The following is an 18,912-nucleotide window of genomic DNA, read 5'->3' as shown; positions in this document are numbered from 1 at the left end:
TTGATAGGACAAGTCAACAGTCTAGCTACTGGGACAGATGTAAATGACAAATACGATTATGGTATTTGGCAGTATCTACCTCGGTGTCACAGTAAACAATGGCAAGTTCAAATATGAATGCAAGCAAAGCGCTAAACTATATGGTACTAGCAAGTGGCAAACACTATAGGAATTCAGGAGGGAAATTGCAGACTTGCAATTCAGAATCCAGAGAAGTGATAGATCACAATGGTTAGTCATCCTGTCCAACCTCCCATCCATTCACTCTACATCTGTATAAAAGAGAGGGCCCAAGTTGTAGTAAAGTTATTCAACTGAGCTGACCTCCATCCCTACAGTTACCTAGTAGGTACAATTATATATTTTAAGATGAGTTCTTTCAACATTTGAAGACATTTTCAAATGAGGTAGGTATATAAAGTGCTTTGCAAACCTAAAGCCGTATATACATGTCAATTGCTATTCTGCTGCTGCTGCTACTGCTGTTGTTGTTGAAGGCTGGAGTGGTTAGTATGGGATGTGATCCATTTCTTTGAATCCCTGGGTGGGATTTAGATGTAAGAAGAGAAAAAAGGACATGCTAGGCTGAGAAAACAGCAATAAAGAATGCAACTGGTACAGTTAGAATTTCTAAAGTGTCTTTTCTAAAGATAATAAAGGATGTCTAAAGATGAACCATGTGTGTTCTCATTTAGATTGACATCAGTACAGGTGCAATTCCAACTGCTCATTTTGCTACTACTGAGGGGCAATAAGAAACCACAGGCAAATGTATATCACTGTTTATTCTCTATTTCCTCTGAGATGAAAACAACACTTACCAACTTCCTACAAGTATTATAAAGTAGACAGCAAATGTTTATAACAATGCCTATATCGTTTTGCTTTTTCTTCCCCCTCCTAGTCATTCACTGGGCAAAGTCCTAATGCTACTGTAACTTGTTCTGCAAGTCTATAGGCAAATTAAACCTAAGTAAATGAAAGCAAATCTACAGAGCTGATAATCACAGAACTGCTCAAAGGCCTAAAAGGATAGCTTAGGGATATGAATGGAAGAAAGACCCTGTCTGTATATACTGTGCTAAGTTCCTCCAGGAGAGCCTCTCAAGACGATACAGACTTTTTTGTGTGTATATTTAAATTATTCAACATTGTACCTGGTTCCTGAATCACTGGCCCTAGGGACCACAGTAAATGGGTTTGCATGGCTGCCAGGATAGTCTGGTCTGCCACTCAAACAGATTCTACAATTGCCTAGTTTATTACACACACACACACACACACACACACACATACACACACACACACACACACACACTTCATTGTTACCTTTACATTATATATTAAGCAGCAGGAAGGCTGTGAGAACTATAGGCTCCCAGGATATTTTTTATCCTTAGAAATATACTTGTGTTAGCCAGGATGTTATTTGAAGTCTCCATTCTTTCACTAGGGTCATTTTAAACAAGCTATAAGGCACAGTGTCACATTTACTAATAAATAGAATATGAGTCCATTCCCTAATGAACTATATTATCTCCTGTTTTCTTAATGACGGTAAATGAGATATGGAAGGTTTTTCAAACTCATTTTTTTTAGGCCAACAGTTTTACTCCAGAGAGAGCATGAGCTATGTTTGCATCTATTTGTGGTTAACTTTAAGCTAATTATCAGAATTTTTGATAAGGACCTTAAAAAAAACAACTCCATTCTCCTAAAGATACCTCCAAGATGGCCACATCTAAGATTAACCCAGAGAAACACAAGAACACATCTTAATACAAAAGATCAAAAAAGCTAAGTTCATTGAAAATTAGTCCTTAAATCAGTTCGTAGAGATAGACGAGGTAAATAATATCTAAGAAAGACAGCAGGAAGTTGGTTCCTCAAGATTAATCCTATTTCAATGAGTACTTCTTGAACCATATGTGCTAATAATAATAGTTAGCATTTATATAGGGCTTTAAGGTTTGTAAAGCACTTTAAAAATATTATTTCATTTTATCCTTAAAACAATCTTGGGGGGCAGGTAGGTGGCCCAGTGAATAGAGCACCAGCTCAAGTCAGGAGGACGAGTTCAAATCCAGCCTCAGACACTTGACACACTTACTTTTTGTGTGACCTTGAGCAAGTCAAGTCACTTAACCCCAATTGCCTTGCCTTCTCCCTCAAAAAAAAAAAAAACAATCTTGGGAGGTAGATGCTATTATTATCCCCATTTTATAGATATGGAAACTGAGGTAGGCAGAGGTTAAATGATCACAAAGTAAGCAACTCAGACAGAATTTGAACTCAGGTCTTCCTAACTCTAGATCCAGCACTCTATCCACTATATCACCTAGCAGCCTCATGACTGTGATATTTGTATATGGAACTCCCACATGAGTAAACTCCCTCTACCAATACAACTAGGTCTTGATTAGTGTGATTAATTCATTATCAGATTTGAACTTTTCAAAGTCATGATTACGTGCAAAACATGGCAATTAATTCCAACACAAGAGAAATATGCAATACAAATTTGAATAATGCTACTACTTTATAGGAGTCATTGTTATCACTACTTGGCACCTACCTATACAGGCACCTTCTCTGTAAGTTACAGTCTTTGAGAGCTATCTGGAGCAATGAGAAGTAAAGTAACTTACCCATAGTCATACAGTCCATATGTGTCAGAAGTAGAATAAACTGTATAACAACAATAACTAAGAATGATGTTATAGCCAAGATATTTTATAGTTCTGGGACCTGAGTCCAAATAATGAACTCTGATTGTAGATTCTGACACCTCTATTATCCCTTGAAAGAAACCTAGTACACCGACCCTTTTCTAGGTCTCCTTTGCACAAGACAGAATATAGTGTAATGGAAAGAACATCATATCTAAAGCCCTAGGCTTCTAGTCAGGTGTACACATTAGGCTCTTCTTCTAACTGGTTGTGTGAACCTGGACAAATTGCTGAACCTCTCTGCGTTCAGATTCCACATCTATAAAATGAGGTATTATACCCAAAAGTCTCTGAGACCCATTGCAGTTCCAAAAAGTTCTATCCTGGGCAACAAAGTCATATGACAGTTCTCAACATATTAAAGCTCTCTTGGTGTGTGAATGGAATTTTGTGTTGCTCAGATAACCAAGGTTTATAAAGGACATATTTGAAATGGTTCCAATTACCTGGAGGATAAGTCCATTCTAGCATGAAGAGTCTCAACATGGAGTATTTCCCAAAGATTTCTCCTTTATTTTATTCCACAGTGAGAAGCAGCCTTCTGACCAGTTCCTTCTATATCTACATCACTGAATCAGGAAAGAGACTTCTCTTTACCCTGAATGGCAATGACAGTATGATGTACAACAACTTTGAAAGACTGAAATTAAAAATGTGAAGGAGTTTCTAGCTTCAGGGAACATGGAAGTTTCTTTTCAATTCTGGTTTCTTCCCAGCAGTGCTAGACAAATTTCAAATCTCCAGTATCGCTTCTGATCAACCCATCTCTATGTCATTATGTTCAAAGTTAAGACTAGAATTTTCTGTGCCTTCCAGTTGTACAATCTGCACTCTTATTTATCCCACAACAACCTCAAAACAGCAACATATGCCCCTAGGACCATGAAGCTTGATTACTGTAATTCCCTCCTAGCAGGGCACCCTGCAGTGCACCTCCACCGCTTACAGTTTGTGCTGAAGGCAGCAGCGCATTTGCTCATTGATTTGAGCAACCGTGATCATATTAAGTCCAACCTGTGTTCTCTACATTAGCCTCCAATGAAGTGGTGGATTGATTTTAAGTTGGCCCTGCTGGTTTTTAAAGCCCTTAATGGCTTACAGGCAAACTATATGAAGCAAATAAGCCCAGGCAACATTCAAGACCTCCTCCCTCAGTCTCATTCTTATAGATAACCTGCTCAATGATTTAGACAGTCCTTTATTCAAACCACAACACCACCAAAGAAACCCCCCACTGTCAGGATCCAATCACCTTCTTAAGGTACTGAACAAAGTCCACAACTGTCAACACCTCAGGTCAATCACTCCCACTTCTAACCACAAAGCAAAAATGTCTTTCAAAGTTATCATTGTTTTGCTGTTTAATTTTGATTAGCATTTTCAGTTTTTCTTACAGTCTTTATTCATGATTATTTTCATTTGGAAGGCTTCTCTTCCCTTGTGCTATTCCTAGATACAGTCAAAATTAAGGATTCATTTCTAATCTGTTTTTACTTTTAGTATGTAAGTTTGGACTTTGGTCTTAAATATCTACCTCCATGTAGAAACCTGAATAGTTCAAATATGCTCTTTATGAACATACACTTTAAAACTATCTCAACACAAATTTTCACCAATAGCCACATCTTTCTTCCTGATGAATTCCATTATCCTATCAAGACAATGTAATTTAATCTACAGAAAAGAGATAATGGGGAAAGCTTTTGATGTAGAGATAATAAAGTTAGTTCCAGTTCCATTACTAAATAAGAAATTCAGGGTATTTTTTTTTTTTGCTTCTGTCCCATCTGCACACTAACACCTGACTCTTCCATGCCCAAATAGATGTTTTTACAATTTTAAAAAAATCAGATGAGGGGCGGCCAGGTGCTCAGCAAGTAAGAGCACCAGCTCGTGTCGGGATGACCTGGGGATCGAATCCGGGCTCCGACACTTAGCACCCACCCAGAAACACCTGGCTATGTAACCTTGAACAAGTTATTTAACCCTGATTTCTCATTAAAAAAAAAAAATCAGATGAATAAAATAATGAAGTGCTTTACACTCTTTGCAATCCTTTCCAGCCTTTTCTCTTCTCATTTCCTCTCCCCCTGCCCCTGTCCCACAACATTAAGCTCTGACCAAAATGAACTACGCCTCATTCCCCAGAATACACCTATACTTCCCAGCCGCCATACTTTATCTGTCCTCTAGGCCTAAATGCTTTCTCTTCTGAATCTACTGAATTCCTACTCATCTTTTCAAACTCAATTCAAATGTATCAGCATCGGGAAGTCATTCCTAATCCTATTAGCCTTGCTCAACACTTGATCAGCACTAACCTCTCCTATTTTCCTCAAACACCATTTTTACACCTCTCTATTATACTCATATCTTATTTGTGCATTACAGTTATCTACATGTGGATCTTATCTCCCTACCAGAAAATAAGTACCATGAGGGAAAGGACTTTCTTTGATATTATAAATTAACATCATGATCTGCACGTAGCATGTGCTTAACGAATGTCTGCAATTGGTTAGAATGAAGTAAGAGGCACTAAAGTCCATGTTGTACTAGAATACTCCAAGAACTAATATTGTGCCACTAAAAAGACAGTGAAAGCACAAATGCTAAAATCAGAGCAATAAAGGCCCTCCCCACTCCTAGCATGGCAATACCCTGTTTCAGCTCTCTATCTTTATTTTACATAACCTAGTTCTTTTTCAGAGAACCATGATTTTTTCTGCAAATAATTAAATAAAACATGAGGAAAATGTTCCCAAAAAATCCATATGGCCATAAGTACCTATTTGGCTAGGTTGTACAGTGGATAGAGTGCAGGGCCTGGAGTCAAGAAGACTTTTCTTCCTGAGTACAAATCTGGCTTTAGACATTTAATAGCTGTGTGTTCCTGAGCAAGACACTTAACCCTGTTTGCCTCAGTTTCCTTATCTGTAAAATTAGCTGGAGAAGGAAATGGCACACTATTCCAGTATCTCTGTGAAGAAAACTCCTGATGGGATCACAAAGAATCAGATATTACTGAAAAACAATCAAACAAACCTATTTAGCTCAGTCTTCCATATTGTATTGGGGACCACCTACACCCACCAGCCATAGAAAGTATCCTGCCTCTGTCTGTGGAATTTTCCTCCCTCATTTGCCCTTACACTAATCAAGAAGCAAAATAGGTGAAATGCACTTTAGCAGGCACTACGAAAGCCCCAAATACCAATAAGGGTAACACTGGAGATGATGAAATTAGTTACTTGCACACTCTCCACCCAGGCTGTAGTTGGGAATTACTGACTCGTGCTACAGTCTTGTAACAATACACAATACTTGTGTACTGAGGAGCATCCCAGAGTAAAGAAATCAAGCTCACCATTCAGTACCTTCAAACCCCTTGACCACAAAACAATATAATATTTCTAAGTCATTTAAGAAGTCTACCACTGGGGGCGGGGCAGGAAAGGGCGGGGAAGTAAGGTAATACATATGGTTAACGCTAACCTGCTAACCCCAAATTTCTTGACTTTCCTTTACTACCAATTTTCATTTCCTCTTTTAATAAAGTGTGTGTGTGTGTACATGCATACATGTACACACATACATATATAGAGTCTAAGATTCTAAGACAATTCCAAAAGACTCAATGGAAAATGCTCTCCACACCCAGAGAAAAAACTATGGAGTCTGAATGCAGATTGAAGCATACCATTTACTCTCTTTTGTTGTTTTTTGTTTTTTCTTGCTCATAGCTTTTCCTTTCTGTTCTGATGCTCCTTTCACAACATGACTAATGTGGATTTGTTTAATATGATCATACATGTATAGCCTATATCAGGCTGTATGCCATCTTGGGGATGGAGTAGTGAAGGTAGAGGAGAAAATGTAGAACTCAAAATCTTATCAAAGCAAATGTTGAAAACTAAAAATTAATTTTATAAAAAGAAAAATAATATATATCATTATTTATATGAGTGGAAAAATGAAATGTTTCATAATTTTATTATCTTGTTATATTATCAATTTATTTATTAAATAATTTATTATCTTGTTATATTATCAAGGAATAATTTTCCCTCTTAATGAAACATATTCCATTTCACCTAGAATATAACATTATAGAATAAAGTAACATCTCTCTCAATACTACTGACTCCTATTAGCTTTAAATCAATTTCTATAAGCATAAATAAGTATATGAATGGAATTCATGGTTTCTTTTATATAGATTGAGGAAGGGGTGGTATTTATTTAAAAACCAATTCACACCATGTACAAGTTTCCACATCCAAAGAAATACCTTTGACCTAAACTCCAAAGTCTCTGCTTTTACCTTGAATCCAACACTCTTTCACTGACTATTACCTCTAATGCCAGAATTCACTGTGGTAATTCCACAAAGCTCAACCCTTGACCTTCTGTTCTACTACCTTTAAACTTGGTCCCTTAGGGTACTCACTCATTCACTCAGCTCTTTACTCCATAAGAGGAAGGCTGCAAATCTACATCTCTGGCTTTGACTTTTCATACCTAAAAGATGTATCTATCATCTAAATTTAGCATGTTAAGTTTAAAATTTGAAATACTGAACTCACAATTTCATCCTGCAATACCATCTTCTCAATATTTCAGATTTGATAATGTTGTCTCCCTTCCTTCCCCAATGACATTCTATCAATAGCTAAATATTGCCAATTCTTTCTTACATGTCCTTCCTTTCGACTTCCACAGCTAATGGCTTCATTTAGACTCTCACCACAGCAATAGAACTTAGTGACAATTGATCCTAAGGTGGAGAAAAATCTTTAGAAATACATCTGAGAAAATACTCATTTTCAAGATACAAAAATACATAAGAACAAGATGTGAATAGTTTTCAAAAGAGGAAATACAAGCTACCATCAACCAAATGGAAAAATTCTCTAAGCATTAATCATAATTTAAATGTAAATAAACACAACTGGGATTTTACTTTACACCTAGCAAATTGATAAAGATAACAATAACAGAAATAATCAATGTTGGAGGGGCTATGGGACATCAGGCAAACTAACACATTGTTGGTGAAGCTGCAAACTGGTTCAACTGTTCTGGAAAACAATTTGGAATTATGAAGGAAAAGGTATTAACTTTTCATACCATTTAACCCAGCAGTCCTACTACTGATCATTCACCTTGAGGAGGTCAAGAACAAAAATAAAGGTCCTAGATATACTTAAATATTCACAGCAGCACTTTTTGTCACAGCATATAAATTGATAGAATATAAACCCAATCCTTCAAGGAAGGGGCTGTTCCATTCTTGTCTTGGTCTCAAGACCTCGCACAATTCTTAGAACAGTCAGTGCTTTAAAAATACTTGTCAACTGATTTTTTTATACCTTAAAAAAAACATAAACAATGTCAGTGTGCATCAGTTAGAGAAGAGCTATACCAGGCATACAGCCCATGGGCAGCTTGCAGCCCATCAAGGGATTTCAGGTGGCCCTCTCCTGTTTGTCACTCGACCCAGGGCAACCAACCATCGTTAGTCTGTCTCTAGTCTCACCTATCTAAGGCCCGAAGAAGTTTACAAGTTGTGCAAGTCTAGGCTCAACAAACAAAATCCATCTTACTGTAATGGAACATTTTGCTACCATAAGGAGTAATGACTATAAGAGTTTGCTAACAGAGCACTGGCCCTGGAATCAGGAGTACCTGAGTTCAAAAATGGCCTCAGACACTTGACACTTAACTAGCTGTGTGACCTTGGGCAAGTCACTTAACCCCAACTGCCTTGCTTTCCCTTCTCAAAAAAAATAAAAAAAAAATAAGGGAAGACTTATACCCACTGATGCAGAGTGAAATAGAATCAAGAAAATAATAAACACAATAACTATAATAATACAAGTAAAAACAACAGCGAAAGCAACTGAATTTGGATTAAATTCAATATCCAATATTGATTCCAGAAGACAAATGATGAACCACTGCTCCCTCCTCACAGTGGACATGGGGAAGGATTAGGGATGAGAAACTGGCAGAGTAGGATGATATATTAGCTGGTTTTCTTGATTATTTTTCTTTTTACAAAGGAAGGTTAAAGGGGCAAGAGAAAGGTACACTGGAGAACAAGGAGAACTGATAGAATGCCATTTTGTTTCTTTGTTTTACTCAACTATACTTTATTAAGAGAGAAGATTCTATGGAAGAATAACTAGGGACTCCCTGCCTCAAGCCTTTTCTCAGTTCAGTCTATCCATCCTCCACTCTGATTCAAAGTGATCTTCCTTCATAGGTCTAACTAGGTAATTCCCTCCCCACCCCCACCCCCACCCCCACCATCCCCACTATTCAGTAAACTCCAGTACTTCCCTATCACCTCCAGGATCAAATACAAAATCCTCTGGAGTTCAGTCTTTCATAATGTGGCTCTCTCCTACCTTGCCAGTCTTACACCTTGCTCCTCACCAGGTAGTTGGTAATCTATGACACTGACCTCCTTGCTGTTCCTTGCACAAGACACTCCATCTCCTGCATTTTCACTGGCTGACTATCCATCATACCTAGAACTATCACTCTGCTGGTCTCCATCTTTTGCCCTCCCTGGTTTCCTTCAAATTTCAAGAGAAAAATCACACTTTCTACAGGAAGTCTTTCACAATCTCCCTTAATACTGATACCTTCCCTCTGTTAATTATCTCCAATATATTTGCTATGTATTTATACATACATGTATAGATAGACATGCCTATATAGTTCATTGTCCCAACTATGCACTCCGTAAGAGCAGGGACTAACTATCCTTCCTTTGTATCCCCAGCTCTTAACAATGCGCCTAGAACATAGTTGAGGCTTAATAAATGCTTGTTTAACTGGCTTGTTGATTGACTGAAGATTTTAAAACATCAAAACTTTTTTTTAATTCACCCTACGGTCATTAGAATAGTGTCTATCAGGGGGCAGCTAGGTGGCGCAGTGAGTAAAGCACCGGCCCTAGAGTTGGGAGGCCTGAGACACTTAACACCCACACAAAAATACTAGCCATGTAACCTTGGGCAAGTTACTTAACCCCAATTGCCCTCCAAAAGGCAAAAGAAAAAAAAGAATAGTGTCTATCTAACACCTTATATCACTTGTCTACTATTCAAAGTGTTTCCCACCAGTTAATCGGCTTTCCCTATCCCACTATCAATTTAATTTCTTATTATTCTCCTATGCATAATGGAAAAGCTCCAGCCAAGTTAATCTTCCTGTCAGTCTTAACACAAACCTGTCCATTTCCACCTCCACAATTTACCAAATGCTGCTCCTCATACCTAGAATCTCCTCTCTCCTATGCAATAATCCATTTCCCTTAACTAATTCAAAATTCACTTGCTCCAGAAAGCTTGCCATGACTGATTTTCACACAGTTCCTCCATTCAGTACTTGAACTAAATATTAAAACTTGAACTATATTAATTTACATTGATTTCTATGTTGCTCCATAAAATCAATCCAGCATTTAGTAGGCTCTTATTATATGCAAGGCACTAGAGAATTATTCTTTAGTTGCTTCAGGTCTTTATATTCTTCCTCCTCTACATAGTCTACTTGAAGAAAAGAAAACATTTTTGGTTGCTGTTGCTGTTTAAATCCTCCTATGCACAGCTCCAAGTACAACAGCATTGTGGATACAACTAGTATTCACTAAGTGTTGGTAGTGGATAGACCAGACAAAGGTGAATAAAAATTCATTACTTAAAAGAGCAACATTTTCTGACCTATGATATTTTAAAATGTGCTTTTTCCTTTTCATTTCACTGTCTATTATAGTAAGTCATCAAGTTAAATTTTAACTTTCTCATCCTGACAAGCATAATACAAATAGCAACTGATGGGGCGGCCAGGTAGCACAGCAAGTAAGAGCACCGGCTCCAGTGTTGAGAAGACCTGGAGATCGAATCCCGGGCTCAGACACTTAGCACCCACCCAGAAACACCTGGCTGTGTAACCTTGAGCAAGTTACTTAATCCCAATTGCTTAAAAAAAAAAAAAAACAAATAGCAACTGAAACATAGTCACATTAGCTGAGAAGGGGAGAAATGGCATCCCAACACACTATTGAGGTTTTATAATTTCATCAAAAAACCTGTAAAAGGCCATGACTCATCACTAAAGACAAGAGCTATCTAAGTCATCAAAATATGAAGTATTCAATAACAGCTCCAAGTAATGTTAACCAACAAGTCAGAAATGGAACACAAGTACCTACCCTCAACAACTGTGCTAACTGTCCAGTTCATTTATATCTAAATTTTTGCCATAATTCTGTTTAAATTTTTCAAAAGGTGCTCATCCTTCCCTATTTATTCCATTATAAGAAATACTGCTCTGAATGACGCTCAGGTGCAATGCATATTAAAGGAAAATGTTTTATTTCAAATCACCCTATAATTGAAATTTCTTAGATCATGCAATATTGAATTTTGTTTTACACAAAATATAAAACTAAAATAACTTTGCTACAGGTATATGTTTTAAAAAATAAGAAGTATATCCCTAAAATATTTTAAGAAAATACTTTAAATTCTTTAGACAGCATTACTATTTAAAGGACTACTGCAGTTATCATTTTATGAAACTAAGAATCCACCTGTAATATGAATAAAATCACCCTTAACATCTGTTTTTTAAGTTCAAAATTTTGTATATGTGTCGTTTTTTTTTTTTAAAGCAGGCACACCTATACCTTATGCCTGCTTAAAGATGGATCTCCTTTATGTCAGCCATTTAACACCAGACTAGCAACTCAATCATTCTTCTGTTAGTCTGTACTATACTTCTGTTATACTTTCCATGACTCACACAAATGACATGTTACTATATAAAGTGTGACATAAATCTCAATATGAACAGGTAAACAGCATGCCCAGCTCATCACTCTCAATAACCATAAGCAAAAGTACCAAGCCTGGATCAGCTTATGCTGATGCTTAATGAATTATGCTTAAATGAATTATGACAATGGTAAAATGTTGGCTGTTACTTCCTTAATTAAAGATTTTACCAAATGCTTATACAACTTCGTCACCATCCTAATGGTTTATTAGGAAGGAAAAGAAGAGAGACCAATCTTACCAGCAATTTTAAAATCTCTTTTATAGATATGATCTTGGGTAAATATATACTTTTATAGTATGCCCAACATTGTAAAAGAAATCCATTCATCTAAAATTTTGCTTTAAAATTCTGGTTGTTGAAAATAAGAAGAAAGAATTTTAATCCTCTTAAAAATTAAAGAGAAAGGATGCTATCCATAATACCAGAGAAATCCACGAAGTTATAAAAAGAATAAGAAAATTTTTAAAAGGCAGAATAGAGTGTTCAACTATTATACAAGAATAATGTTTGGAATAAGAAAAGTTAACATTTATTTGTTTTTACAAAAGACTTTCACTTTCAGTATAGAAGTATCAATGAGAAGCTGTATACTCAATGTTTTAGGGAATCCTTTTTGAAAAAACATATTCCTTACAAATATATGGTCCTGAGTAGAAAAACACCTAGATAAATATTTGATATTTCCTCTCTAAATTCACTTATAATACTTGTTCTCAAATACTAACCAACAAAAAATTTTTAAATATCATTTATTTTGCAACTGCTGAATCCAATAAGCTAAGGTCGCAACACAGAATTTAAACCTAAGAGATCCCAGAAATTAAACATCTGTTCTATTTTCTTTTCATGCATCATTTCAACAAGATTTTTCTGTAAATACAGACAGTATCCTACAAAATAATTCACATAAGTTAATTACCTTTCATTCCTATAGAGTGGGCCACATTTATGTCAAGGTCACTGAAACAACATCTGACTTACTACATTTATTTTATTACATCTACATGCAACACAATACTAAATAGACAAGTTCACTATCTCAACATATGTACAATGCCAAAGTGAATTAACACCTAGATGTCTCAAAACATGGTATTTAACACTGGGCCAGAAACATAAGTAATGATAAGGTATGCATTAACCTTTTCCCAAAGTGATTTCTGATAATGTTGCAGCTGTCATACAAGTAATGATATTTTGCTTTGTGAATTAGATCAAAAACAACATCAGATATTACAGCATCCAAGATGTGAATTTCAAGTTTAAAAATTGATAACAAAATGCTATATTATTTTGAAAAAATCCATTAAGAGGGCAAAATCATTGTTTCAAAAAGGACAGAAATGTTCATCACTGGGATCTAAATTGAACAATAATTTTTCCTCATCAGTGACAGATTTTATGTTTTACATGGAATTTTATCCTTTTGACATGAAATTATTATTTGATATTGAACACCTCTTTAAACATTTCATTCTACAACTTTAAAAAGTAAATGTTTTTAAGATTTGAGAATTGATTACAAAATATCTCCAGAAACCTTGGCAGGTGATTGTTTCAAAATGTCAATACACTATCTAAATGAAATAGCAACAATACCAACTTCTTCTAAATATTCCCTTAAATATATTTGGAAAAGGATTTTGCAAATCCTTACACTGTATCTGCCAACAAACACGTGATATAAAATTCAGGAACAAAATTTAAATCTCTTCACATTAATAAGATTTACTTAAATTAAGATATTTCTGGATTGCATAATTTACTTGGCAAATAGGAAAAAATTACTATACCCATTTACAGGATAGATATGTTGAGTGCCAAATATTGGGTGTATAGCTGAAACACACATAGAAATCAGTCATCTTAAACCAAAATCCCTTATTCCAAAATATCAGCTAATGTTCTGAGCATTTCTAACACTAAGAAATAACTTTAAATTTTACATGTATTCTAAGCAATTGGGAGACAAATTATCCATTTCGATGTGTCCCAATACCCTTTTACTTCAAATTAAATGTATACATGAAAGTTTTTTAAATATGGCAAGTTGATGTCGAAAATTCCTAAGAACCATCTAATACATATAAGTAGATACAGAAAAATTACATTTTGCATTTTTATTTTATAAAGTTAAATAACAAAAAAGCTTATCTTCTAAAAAAAAGTAAAGTTACTGCAAACGGAAAGTCTATAAAGTGTATTTCCAAAAAGAACACTGAAAATATTGCTCAAATAAAAATCCAAAAGTTTTCTTAGTTCATGGTCAAAAGAATATGTTAAAATCACATAAAATAAATTAATTCTTGAATCAGTATAATTCATTCATTCAAAAAATATTTACTGAGTGCCTACTATATTTAAGATACTTAATATTATTTAGAATAGTTCTTTAACAAAGTAACTGAAATTAATTTTAATAATTCTTAGCTGCAAAAATTAAGCCTTTACCCCTCCCTCCCAAACACTAATAGGAAAGGGAATGAGGACTACATTTGTTTTAATATTTTAAAACGACTAATTTAGAAATAATTCTCTTTTTTCCCTACCAAAAAAGAGCTTGGGGATAAAGCTTTCCTTTGGTTACCAGTAACAAGGAAGTGGAAAGGAGCTGACATTTCAAAATATCCTCATGATTAATAATAATATTAACCTGGAATTCTGTTTTCAAAATGCAAAATATGTTTTACTTTTTACCAGTACTGAGTGACATAAAAATATTCCCACAAGTGAACTAATATAGAAGTAGGGTTTAAGTCTTTGCTCTCAAATTTAAAAAAAAACAATTTTATTAAGATACACACAGATTAATAAACCTATTCTGTCATATGTATTTTACAACTAATTTTCTTAAATATTCAACGTCATGGCTTTGGTGAAAGTTTTGTGCTTTTTTTAAAAAATCCTTTCAGCATTAAGGGGCAAAATACACAGAAAAATACAGCCTTTTCACACCAGAATGGACTTTATTCTGGGAAACTGAAAATGAATGACCTGAGAAAAAGTATACTTTCTCTACATTCTATGTGAAATGATAAAAGAAATTATAAAAAGTATTCAGGGGATCAATATGATCATTTGATCAAGAAAATGATTAGTCATAAATATTCAAAATAGTTTTAGGTGGATATAGAAGCTGTAGAATTTTAAATCTGATTTAACTTTATCTAATCACAATGTCCCAATGTTATTAGAATTTAGAAAAAGTTTTATCTATTCATTGTTTTCTCCTATTTAGAGGATATGAACAGAATTCCACATTTTTAGGATTATCTTTTATTCCATTCTTTTAAAAAAAATTGGCCACCAATTTATTTCTAACTTCTAAATCTATGAATATAGTCATTTTACCCAATACTTTATTTGCCCAGCCTTATTTGAAATACACAATGCATTCATTCAATAGTGCCATTTTAATATCTTTTTATAAACTTTTTGACTAATAGTGCTAAGGAGTGTCAAATTATAGAGAGAAAATAAAAAGGTATATGTTTTTACACACAAATGAGTCATAAACAATAGCATTTTTTGTTTAGCTTTCACATGGAAGCATGTTCTTAGATCTCTTATATTAAATAAACACTTTACTGAAGCTTAAGATTTATGGAGGAATGTGATATTTTCAAGACATCCTAAATGGCTAATCTTCTAACATTAAAGACAAATAGATTACTATGTTTCATTTCTAATTAGCTTATGTGTTTCTGTATCATTTTAAAAGAAAAATATTTTAACCTCTTCCAATAAGCAGTGTATCAGAACCCAAGAGATTTGAACTTGGGACTTTCAACTGCATCTTACCTGATCCACTGAACTGACTGCTTCCCAGGGTTGTTGGTCTGGTTTTCCCACTATTAACAGGTGGGGAAAACATCTGCAAAACAACCAAAAATTCATGTTAGTAAAGAAAACTCCTCTTATAAGCTGCATCTCTCTACTACGCAGCAGTTCATACAGAGAAATCAATTAGCTGCCACATTTCTAAGTTGGAAATGAAATAAGATTGAGTCGATGCATTCCAAAACAAAAAGATTTGTGAGCCCTACTTTATAACATTACTTGTAAATAATGGCACTCTTCTGTTCCTCTATGAAATGTCAAAAATTATAAAGGCAATACTAAACGATTCTCATTGAACAATTATTGCACAGAAATAAAACAGCTTGTCCATGTGAGAATCAGATAATTCAAGTTCCCTTAACTATAACTACATACAGAAAAGGTTCATTACAACAGTGGTTAACCACACTGCAGGTGTCAGCCCTTTCTCCTAACAGCAGAGTTATAAAGAGACTCCCTGTACTAGAATTAAGGGCAAAGATGATTTGGTTTCATTGTCAATGATTTTAAGGATTAAATTATTTCCCTCATTTTTTAAACCTAACCTGGCTTAAAACAAAAATACCTGGTTCAGTAAATAGACTCATAGAAACCCTAAATTTAGGTTGGATTTGTCTGAGCTAACATCTTTCAGATAGCACACGTTAAAATTAACCAAACAAAAAAGAGGTGTGGGGGGAGGGGGAGCACAAAGTTGGCTTCAGAGGAAAGAAAATAAATTTTTAAAAGAACTCCGATAATCATCAGGGTCACAGGGTGACTCAACCAAAAGTTTATGATTACATTGTTCTACTTTTCACTAGTTAAGCCAAATGACCCCTCTGGCATTAAAGTTTTAAATCTGGAAGTCTAGACATTACATCAAAGTTCAGGTGTCCAACTTGGCTGAGCTGGACTCAGGCCCTGAGCAGTGCAGCTGGAACTGAGGCTGCCCTAATCCCAGGTCCCTTTTTACCAGGGCAGAGCCATAAGAACACCTCGAAAGATATCCTACCGCACTGAAGTCCAGCAGGTCACTCAGCTCCTTGTCTGTCCCTATAGCCGCCATTCGCTGCTGCTGAGAATTCATCTTCGGTCACTTCTAGCAGGTCCTAAGATAGAGGAAACACTGCTTAGTGAGACCACCATGCTTCAGAAAGGATTGGAAGCTGAATCCAAAAGTGTATGTGACTGTAGGAGGAAGGGAAAGGGTGCCTTTTCTGGGAGAGGGGGAAGTGAGGGTTGGAAACCTGGGTTCACTTTTAATATTGGATCCTTTCAGTTTGTTTGCTTTAATAATCCTGGGCAGGCAGTGGACCTGTCTGAGTACATGTTTCCCTGCTCCCAAATAGGTATGTGTACTGTATTGATCTCTAACGAAGAAGAGGAGCCAGGTGGCTGGGTACGAGGTGGCAGATCATTTTGAAGACACAAGGAACAGGAAAGGGTAGCAGAAGCTCGTGCAACTCGATAGATCTCCCCTAAGTTTGCTGGAGCTCTGGACCCTTTCCCCTCCCCTTCTTCCCCTACCCCAGACAGCCAGCTACCCAAGCACCCGCCAGGAGGTGGCTGGAAGAACCGGGTCTCTAGCTGGTTTAGGTCTCATCCCTTGTGGGGGCGGGGGAGAGGGGGTCGAAAGGGTTAGAAAGAGGAAGGGGGAGGGGTAGAGAGGGAGAAAAAAAATTCGCCATCCAACAAGCAAGTGTGGAGAAGAGACGGAGAGAAGATGTTTAGTGACTCACTATCTAGGCAACAATAGAGCTGACAAGTTGCTGGGAATGTGCATCTCACTAGAGCCATGTCTGCGGCTACCGCTTCCCGGACATTACTGCTGATTTGCAGAGGATCAATTTGTTCCTTAACACACAGAATTGACTTTGCTTTTTAAAAATATTTTCTTTTTCTTTTTCTTTTCTTTTCTTTCTTTCTTTTTTTCTCTTTTTAAGAATCCCACTAAATCTTGCTCTCTCCCTTCCTTCCTCTCCTTCCCTGGCTCGGCCTCCTCCCTCTCTTCCTCCCTTCCTCCTTCCCACCCAGCCCCGAACCTGCCAAGACAATGAGCCTCCACAGCCCCGGAGCCTCCGCCGCCGCCGCCGCTACCGCCGTGTGCGCCCGGGGCGCGCCAGCACCGAGCGGAGCGGAGTGCAGGGCGCACAGGGCCGAGTGCGCCGCCCGCCTCCCGGTGGGGCTGCATTTCCCCCGGCACGAGTGCCAGTGCCTCCTCCTCCCCGCCTCCCCCTACACCCCTCCCCCCACACAAGTTGGAGGGGGTCCTCCGGGCTTGGCGCTTTACAAAGGGGGGCAGAGTTCAGGCGCGGGGAGGAAAGAGGGGAGGGGGGGGGGGGGGAACGACTCCTACAGCTTCCACTCCGGGAAGGGGGCTGCCGCGCAGCGCACGGGGACCCGGCTCCCAGCTCAACCCAAACAGACCTCCCACCCCATCCACGCTGCTCCCCCTCCCCCCTTCGCGCCCTCCCGACACTGGCTCCTCAGTCTGTACCCCACTCCTCTCCCAACTATCCCCCCCACCCCGGGCCCCGGGCCCCGCGCCCCCAGCAAGCCCCGCATTTACCTGCAGCTCCTTTTGCACATTCAACCACCCCGATAGAAGTTCACTTTGGCCGGGAGAGCGGGCTTGGGCTTCCCCTTCCACCTCCCGGCGTCTCTCTCCACTTTCCTCCTCGCAGACACTCAGAGCAGGGCAGGTGAGGGGGCTCTCGGGCCTGGCCGCCCCTTCCTCCCCGGGCGGGCTGGCTGTGCCCCCGAATAGAACTTGTGGGTCTCCCTTAGGCGGACATTTTTTTTGCTTAGGCGGCCTCAGCACCACGCTCGGGCTTCGGCTGAGGATCCCTCCGCGCCTGGAGGAGCCCTGGGGTTAACCCCTTCCTCTCCGGCCTTCTCCCAGCTGAGTCGGGAAGTTGGGGGCTGGGGAGTGGGAGGAGCCGGAGGGAATGGGGAGGGGCGGCTACAATGCACATGGACAAAGCCCGCGGTGGGGTGAGGCGGACTGGAATGCTGGGGGGGAGGCAATACGCCCCTGCTGAAGCTGGGGTTGACGGCCGGGGCCGTGTCGTCTGATCTCCCTGAAGAGAACAGCACTGAGCTGCGAGCTCGGCGCCGCCTCCTCCCTGCCATCCTCCTTCAACTGGCTATAAACGCGGGGCTGGAGGGAGTCGCAGCTGCAGGAGCATCTGGATCCTGCACCCGGACCACCTCCTAGACCGAGTTACGCTCCGAGCTAGATAAGAGGCCTCAAGGAAGCTGAACTTTAGCTCTCTTCTACTACTTGGTCACTGCTGTAAAGACGCTTTAAACCGCATCTTGTGTTCTGAGTCCCGCGAATTTCAGGGCCAGGGGTGGGGGCGTGCAGAGTACTGGACAGCGCCTTACGCGGAAAATGCGCAGGGGAAGTATAAGAAAAATGTTTCAGGCTCTAGGCTCTCTTAGTTACTGTACTTTGAAAAGGGGTAAGGATTTGCAAAATTACAGCAGAGAAAATAAAAGACTA

The 18,912-nt window shown here is 38.1% G+C and overlaps 1 protein-coding gene across 5 annotated transcripts in view; it reads right to left on the bottom strand.

Annotated features, from left to right (window-relative positions):
* The window catches only part of TCF12 (transcription factor 12), a 430,344-nt gene extending 412,055 nt beyond the window's left edge, over positions 1–18,289 (bottom strand). Inside the window, exons 1-3 of one of the 5 annotated variants that reach the window (XM_069098132.1) lie at positions 17,977–18,289; positions 16,420–16,516; positions 15,387–15,459 (exon numbers count right to left, since the gene is read on the bottom strand). In XM_069098132.1, coding sequence (XP_068954233.1) covers positions 15,387–15,459; positions 16,420–16,494 — 148 coding nt within the window. In that variant the 5' untranslated portion in view covers positions 16,495–16,516; positions 17,977–18,289. Of the gene's footprint in view, positions 1–15,386; positions 15,460–16,419; positions 16,517–17,449; positions 17,552–17,976 lie in introns of those variants that run through there. The other 4 variants (XM_069098130.1, XM_069098134.1, XM_069098133.1 and 1 more) reach the window with 4 other exon arrangements.
* Between the last annotated feature and the right edge of the window lie 623 nt (positions 18,290–18,912).

The sequence above is a fragment of the Petaurus breviceps genome, unplaced genomic scaffold (assembly GCF_028583685.1).
Source record: "Petaurus breviceps papuanus isolate PSGF00001 unplaced genomic scaffold, PetGlider_PUasm1.0 37, whole genome shotgun sequence".
Classification (NCBI taxonomy): domain Eukaryota; kingdom Metazoa; phylum Chordata; class Mammalia; order Diprotodontia; family Petauridae; genus Petaurus; species Petaurus breviceps.
This window is presented reverse-complemented; position numbering and strand designations above follow the sequence as displayed.